This window comes from Motacilla alba, chromosome 2 (assembly GCF_015832195.1).
Source record: "Motacilla alba alba isolate MOTALB_02 chromosome 2, Motacilla_alba_V1.0_pri, whole genome shotgun sequence".
Classification (NCBI taxonomy): domain Eukaryota; kingdom Metazoa; phylum Chordata; class Aves; order Passeriformes; family Motacillidae; genus Motacilla; species Motacilla alba.
The window spans coordinates 106,562,364-106,569,828 of NC_052017.1; the positions used below are offsets into that span (position 1 = coordinate 106,562,364).

General features: G+C 45.2%; 1 protein-coding gene across 2 annotated transcripts in view; it reads right to left on the reverse strand.

The window, feature by feature from the left end:
• The window catches only part of KCTD1 (potassium channel tetramerization domain containing 1), a 100,211-nt gene extending 93,688 nt beyond the window's left edge, over positions 1-6,523 (reverse strand). The window contains exon 1 of one of the 2 annotated variants that reach the window (XM_038127406.1): positions 6,432-6,523. Coding sequence is in view for 1 of the 2 variants with exons in the window: in XM_038127405.1 (XP_037983333.1) it covers positions 6,296-6,304 (9 nt within the window). In the remaining variant the exon portion in view is untranslated. Of the gene's footprint in view, positions 1-6,295; positions 6,319-6,431 lie in introns of those variants that run through there. The other variant, XM_038127405.1, reaches the window with a different exon arrangement.
• Positions 6,524-7,465: the final 942 nt, after the last annotated feature.

Below are 7,465 nucleotides of genomic sequence, written 5' to 3' on the forward strand. Positions count from 1 at the left end.
GTGCGCTCCTCCCTCCTTCCCTTGGCTGCTCTGGGATCACGCGGATGGACCTGTATTCCCCGTGAGCTGCGCTACGCATCTCTGCCACCCAATGCCGCCGCCGAGTTCAGTTCACAGAGGGAAATAAAGCTGTTTTAAGGCAAAGTACTCTTAGGAAGCAAACTTCCAGCTGCTTCGGCAACCCCTGGAGTCTTTGGTTATTCGGAGTTATAGTCAAGGCCTGCCGCTGCTCCCCTCTCTTCTCCCTGCTCTCCTGGCAATATCTCCTGATGGCAGGAGATATTCTTCATTGTTGAATACCCGCAGCGCTCTGCTGCAGGAGGGGAGGTGGTCCTGCCCCACCAGGATTTACAGACTGAAAGCAAATTAGCATGCTGAAAGTTGACTGGGTGACTGGATGATCGAGAGGATGTTTTTAAGTTACGTTTGAAATAAAGTGAGGAAAAAGAAAAAAGGGGGTTTTGCTCATGTTCCTTTGCTGAATCTCCCCTCTTCTTCTTACAGAATGTGTTGAAAAGAAAGTGAATGACACTAAATAAATAATAGGAAAGCTGTAAGCATTAAAGGTCTAGTTTGGAAAAAAATAAGAACTATAGAAAGAGAAATAGTTTTTATAGCTGGAATGAAAATAAACTAAGGACCCTATGTGAATAGCAAATCAGAAATTCCTCCAATTGACAAAACTAATGCAAAATTTTCACTGATTATAAAAATAGGTATTGATTTTTTTTTTTCTGTGAAAAATTCTGTGTTTTAAAAAATGTTTCTGTCAGTTGGCATTTTTCAAATTTCTATCTAAGGAATATTCAAAATAAAGAGTGATTTTCAGGTATGGAAATTGATTGTTGACACATATATCTACATACACACACACACACACACACACACAAATGTGTATATTTTTTCAAAAAGCTAACTATTTTGTCCACTGACAGAAACGTTGATTAAAAAACTTAAGTCAATTATAGCCTATTGGTCACAACTAAGGTCGCAGAGGTACCTTTTTGGAAGTATTCTCCAAGTAGCCCAGGTTTTAAAGGCATGCACAAGACAGAGTATTACCAATTTTAAGGTCTCACTTTAAACGCTGCATCTTCCAATACTGCATCCAAAAGCGTTCTGGGAAGCTATTGCCTAAACAGGCCCAGTTTATATCCACGTTTATTGTCATTTGGCTTGAATAGCTACTTCTCTCTGTGATTCACTACCTGTGTGACTTGACAGGGAATTTTCATATCACTTTGCAGACTACACATGGCTAGAAAGGACGTTCAAGCCTCTTCTAATCTCCTGTCAAAAGACAGACTGCCCATTCCCCAGTCAGCCTTCTAACTGTGGTTCCAGCTCACTCTCCTCAAAGATGAATGCTTGGAGACGCACACTGTGGTATAGATTAGGTTTCACCTACGACTTATGCAGAAATACTAACATTTCCTCCTGTCTGCTGGAGATATTTTGCCTGAGACAACCTCCCATCATTTCTGCCTGATCCAATCTTGATGTGGCTCCAGAGATCACCTGTGAGAACTAAAAGCTGACAGATGAGGTCTGACAAAGCCTAGTACAGCAGTTTTGTTCCCACACCAGCAGCCTGTTAGATAGAGGCAACCACAATCACAGAGTCAGAAGTGGGATGCACATGCCTGTGGCTCTGTCCTGCAAATCATCCTGAACTACGCCAGGGAAAATAAGGGAAATCCTATAGATGCCTATCCTGAACCTGAGGTTTGAGGCAGAACTGAGTCATAAACGCTGGCTGAGGGGGAACAACCACAGACATAGAGGTCTTGTTTGAGAATGAGAAGCAGAAGGAGCCATTAACCTGTGTGAGACAGAACTCCTTTTCCTATCATCTTCGAGCAACCCTGCTGCTGAGAGGTGGGGTTTTTTTCAGTTTTGAGTTTTTTTAAAGGCTTTTCCTTATCCATAAGTGCACTGCGCAAGGAAGACTAGTTGAGTAAAAGCCACTAAATAACTTGCGAGGGTGAGTTGTCCTTTGCCCCATCACGCACTCCTAAACTTTGTATTCTTCACCCGCAGACTTCGGCTGCCTACAAACCACCTGCAAAGCCGCGTCTGCACAAACCTGCCAACCACATCAAACCGTGGCTTCCACCGCCGGTGGGGGCAGGCAGCCAGATGAGGAGCTGTCAGGAAGAGGTTATCAGGTGAGCCATTCACTTCATAAACACGGGATTACAACTCGACTTTCTACAGCATCAGCTTTGGCTCATTTGGATATGGGATGTTGTTAATTTGATTTCTGGATTAAGAGCATGATTAAAATGCACATTAGAGAAACCAAGATTATTAAAGCTAGAGCATACATCATCAAAGTGGAATGTGCTAATGGCTTTCACTTCTAGATTTTTTTTTGAAGGTGTTATCAGCTATGAAGATAGTAGCTACTCCCTTCTCCTGCCTAGACATTCTCTAAACATACATACTCAGCCTAATCTACCAAAGTAGTAGAGAAAGAAGAGATCTCTGCCTGAACGAGTAGTAAAGGTGGGCAAAATAAAAATGAAGATTATATATTATATATTTGTCTCCTTCTAAAACCAAACTTCTTTCTTAAAAAAAAAAAGTATTCTATGGAAAGCGGGACAACAGTAATCTGCATTTTAACACAGAAAAACAATTTAATGCTTTGTGAAACAACACAGAAGTCAATGGCACTATACCAGAGATGAATTTTACCCAGGCTGCAAAAAGAAAACATAAATGCAACACAGACCAACAGAAAAGATTCCATTTAGAGTAAGAATTATGTTTCTGTCAGAAAAAAAACAACAACTAACTAAATTTATTTCCTGGAAGGAGATCCAACTTGGCTCCGCTGCAACAGCATAAAAGGATCCAAAATAAGTAACAGCAGGCATCTCCGCTAAAATTTGCTTCTGATCAACATTATTTTTCCTCTGGTACAAGAGAAGAGTTGAGCATGTACTGCAAGTGAGGCACAGTAGTTTACTGCACAGAACATGAGAAAGGAGGCTAAAGCTCTGGTAGTTAAAACTCTGCTCAGCCAGGGAGCCAGTACAAGGTCTTAAACAAACCATATGCACTCTGTGGAGCTAATTCCCAACTAAATGCTTTCTATTTCAGACATATAAGCTCAAATTGGAGCGGGGGGAGGGGGTGGAATAGTCTTAATTAGACCCAAATTCTATGCCTGCTTCCCCACACATGAGGATGTCAGGTCAGCCCCTCACTGCAGCGATGTCAACAGCACTTGAGGGAATGTCAGCTCCCTGAAGTACCAGCATCTTCCTAAATTCATCTGATGACATGAAAGCTGGAACTTTATATTGTGCTTCAGTGGAGGCAGTTTGTATATACCAGCACACGTTAATAAATGAAGAGTGAAGTACTACAACCACAATCTGTACATCTGTGTCTGCTTTATGGTATCCTGAAAATATTTCAAAGTAGTTGGAATACAGAAAGCAGAAATTATCATTCCTTCCCAGCTAGGCTCATGCGAAATGCTATCTGTGACTGGCAGATTTGGTATTTTGTTAATTGTGGGAGACCCCACTCTGAATAATGTACAAACATTTGTTATGATCAGTGAATATTCCCCTTCACATTGCATTTTCTCCATACATAAACTTACCATAATCCAATAAAGAGCCTATGTGAGCAAGTCTTCTACATGCAGCCTTTCCACTCTGCAGGGGAAAGCCTGGCTGTTTTTTGCAAACAACGTTCATGCAATTTTTCATTTCTGCCTGAGTGAGATCTGCAATGAATGGAAGTTTTCCTCATGCAAAATCTTAGGGTGTTCTTAGGGTGTTCAACACAAAACTGAAGGTTTCATTCAGAGACATCAAGTAAGAAATGCTTCTCAGAATCCTGAGTAAAAAAACCTGCACTAGACATGAGGAGATCATACTTTAAAAAAACCCCACAATATCAAAACCCAACTAGGGAACTACACTGAGGTGACAAATGAAACTCTAATGAGGGAAAAAAAAAAAAAAAGAAGAAGAATCAAAAGCCAATTGAGTCCTAAAGTTTCACAGCAATTTGTCTTTCAAAAGTGGATGTACACCAAATACTCCCCCTAAAATCTTGCATCTAATTCACTCATGGTCAAAATGGAATTTACATTAAGTCAGTGTTTCTAAGGGACAGAGGAACACATGAGGTCCAAACTGGACTTAAATCCGGAAGAATTCCACTGAAATCAATGGTTACAGCAGTGCAAATCAGCAAGAGATCTAAATCTGTCCTAGCTGATTCCAGATCTATCTTTTATTTGCTATATGGCTTCAGGCAAGTCAGTGACCTTCTTTTTATTTCTCAGTTTCTCCATCCGTAAAATGGTGATAATATTGTTGTAAAACATGAAGATTTGGGGGACTAATTAGTTCTCTAACACGGTCTGGATATGCAAATTTTTTGGGATCAATGATTTTTAGTCACCTCCATCATCTTTATTGACTCTTTATAATCTTAATACTTGGCTTTTTGCTTGCTTGCATGTTCCTCTTTTAAGAACCACAAGCCATTGCCTGGCATCCTTTTTCAAGTTTTACGCTGTTTACTTCCATGGCAAGATTCACATGAGAAAACCGAGTACAAAATTTGGAATCGGCCCCAACAACAAACGGTGAGGCTATTTCAAACAAAACTCATAAATCATTGGATGAAAATAATACCGTTTACGTTCTGTTTTTTCAAGAGCACAGTTTATTAACTGATGCCCAAACAACCAGGGCACGAACAAGAAAGTCGCAAATCTTTCTTCACCCTTATTTAAACAAAGCACGCTGTGCTGGCATTTGAACGGACAGCCGGTTTTGTTCTAACAGTTAAAGCGGGCAAAAATAAATAATGAAGAACAACCCAACCTGAAAACACCCTAACGTCTGACAGCTCTGAGAGGGACCTCTAGCGTGTGCTAGAACATTTTGTGTTGTGCTTCGGGCGCAATTAATACACCAAAATCACCGCAGTCATTTTGAATAGGCAAAGGGAAGTTTCGCCAAGTGCCTCCGACCCGCGGGGCCTGCATCCTTCCGCGGGCCGAGCATCCTTCCGCGGGCGCAGCCGAACCCCACCCGCAAGTATTAAACTGACACTTTTTTTTCCTTTTTTTTTTTTTTTAACCCGCCTCACTCGGCCTGCGCAAGGAACCAACTTCCCCCGGTCACCCCGGAGTTTCCCCACTCCCCACGCCCGCAGCGCCCAGCCCCCTTCCACAGCCCCCGGCTCCCGGCCTCCCCCGGGAGCTTGGGGGCAGCCGAAGCTGGAAAGTTGCGTTCCAGGCCCAGCCATTCCTCCGGGCTCGTGACCGGGAACAACAATTACGGGAGCCACCAGCCGCACCGCGCCCCCCCGCGCACCGGGCGCTGCCTGCGGGCGGTGCGGCCCGGCCCCTTCCCTTCCCTGCCCGGCCGGGGAGCAGCCGCGCTCCTCGGCAGCCCCCGCCGCCCGGGAGAGGGAAGCGTTTCGCCCATCTTTAATTCCCCCGAACAGTCCGAGCACGCTCGGTGCCCGCGGGGCACGCTCACATAAACTTGTACCGCGCTGATTGGAAACAGGCGGCGGGCGGCTTGCTTTCTTCTTCCTTTTTCTTTTTTTTAATTTTTTTTTTTTTTTTTTTTTTTTTTTTTTTTTTTTTTTGAAGCCGGCATACCCGGCTCCCTCATCCGGGCCGGCGTCGGACACAGGGGACGGGGCAGTGCTGCCGGTCCCGGGGCGCACCCGCGGCCCCGGCGCGGAGGGAGCGCGGCCGCCGCTGCCCCGCGGGGGTAGAACCGCGGGCCGCGCTTCCCTCCGCCGCCCCGGCAACAAAGGGCGCCGCGGGGGGCTCCGGAGGGGGCGCGGGCATGGGGGAAGGTGCCTCCCGCTCTCGCACAGACACACACACACACACACAATGGCGGCCCCATCCTGCAGCCCGGCGAGAACAATGCCAGGCGCGCAGCCCCAGCGCGGAAACACTCACGTTTAAATTAAACACGTCCCCCCCTCCCCCCCGCCCCGCACACACCGCCGCCCGAGTCCCCCCATCGCAGCGGCGGGGAAAGGAGGCGCCCGCCGCGCGGCCCCCTCCCTCCTTTCCCTCCTTCCCTCCTTCCCCCGCTCCTCGCCGCCGCTCGCCGCCCGCCTCCCCGCGGCGCTGCGCGGGGGCGCGGGTTGCGCGGGGGAGCGCGGCGGGCGAGGCGGCCGCGCCGCGTCCCCGCGCGGGGTGCGAGCGCCCGGCACATGCGTGGAAGCGAGAGGCGCCCGAGTCCCTCCGCACCCTCCGCTGCAAACAACAACAATCCCGAGCAGCCCTTACCTGGAACATCGGAGCCGCCAAAGTGTCCCCTCTTTTTTTTTTTTTTTTTTTCCTCCCCCCCTTCCTTTTTTTTTTTTTTTTTTTTTTTTTTTTTTTTTCCTTCCCCCTTCTTTCTCCCCTTTCCCCCCCAACTCACACTTCCGATATTTCTCTCTCCCGGCAGCGGTCTGCTCTCCTCGCTACACCAGAGAGAAATGCAATAGCTTGGCTAAGGTAGACAGAGCAAAATACAGAGAATAGTTGCTCCAGGGCTTTGAAACCCCTCAAGGCAAGGATCAGGATACAATTAGCTCGTGTCTCTACCTCCAGTCTGAATCAATCTCCGAAATAAAAGTTAAATTAAATTAACTGATCACACGGGCATAAAATTGATCTCCTTCGAAACGTGCATATAGAAAGATATATATATATATCGCGTGTATATTTTTTCGGATTTTTTTGGTGGAAAAAACAGTCTCATTCCAGCCTACAACTTGCTTTTTACTCTCCTCTTGCACAGAAAAGCTGATTTTAATCGTTGTGATTAGTTTTGATGTAACGTTTCCGCGGGCGATTTCTGCAAATGGATGGAGTGTTTCTTTGCCAGAAGAGGGAAAAGCAGCAGATGATGATAATTATAAGGATTGTTGGTTGTTTCTTTCTTCCTTTCTGTCTCTCTCTTTCTTTTTATTTGTATTTAGCTCTGTCTCTTCACTTTCCCGAGTTAACCTGACATTGCCATTGCACTAAGGTCGCACAACTTGTTGATTAGGATCACCTCCCGTTTTGATCGAGGGATATGGGATAATTTGGCAGTGGAGCAACACATTTTCTGTTCCCTTGGCTATATAACTTCCCAAATGACGTGTATAAAAATAAGCACATGGAGTCTGCTTTGCCCCAGTCAAGTCTGAATCAATGCCTGGGGGTGATACACAAACTCATTTCAAATGTTCAACCATGCAGAATTGCAAAAAGATTGAAGGAGTTGCACTGCATTTTTAAAATTTTTCTATATGTGTCTATCTATATATATATATATTTTTAAGCAGTAAAATTAAAATAAAACAAATCAGTGTAAGCAAATCCTGGAATTTACCACTTAGGTTCATGTGACATATTTCTAAATGCTACTAACTTTTCTTCTCCAATTACCCAATTACAATGGAGCCTTGCCTTTTAAATTTTCTA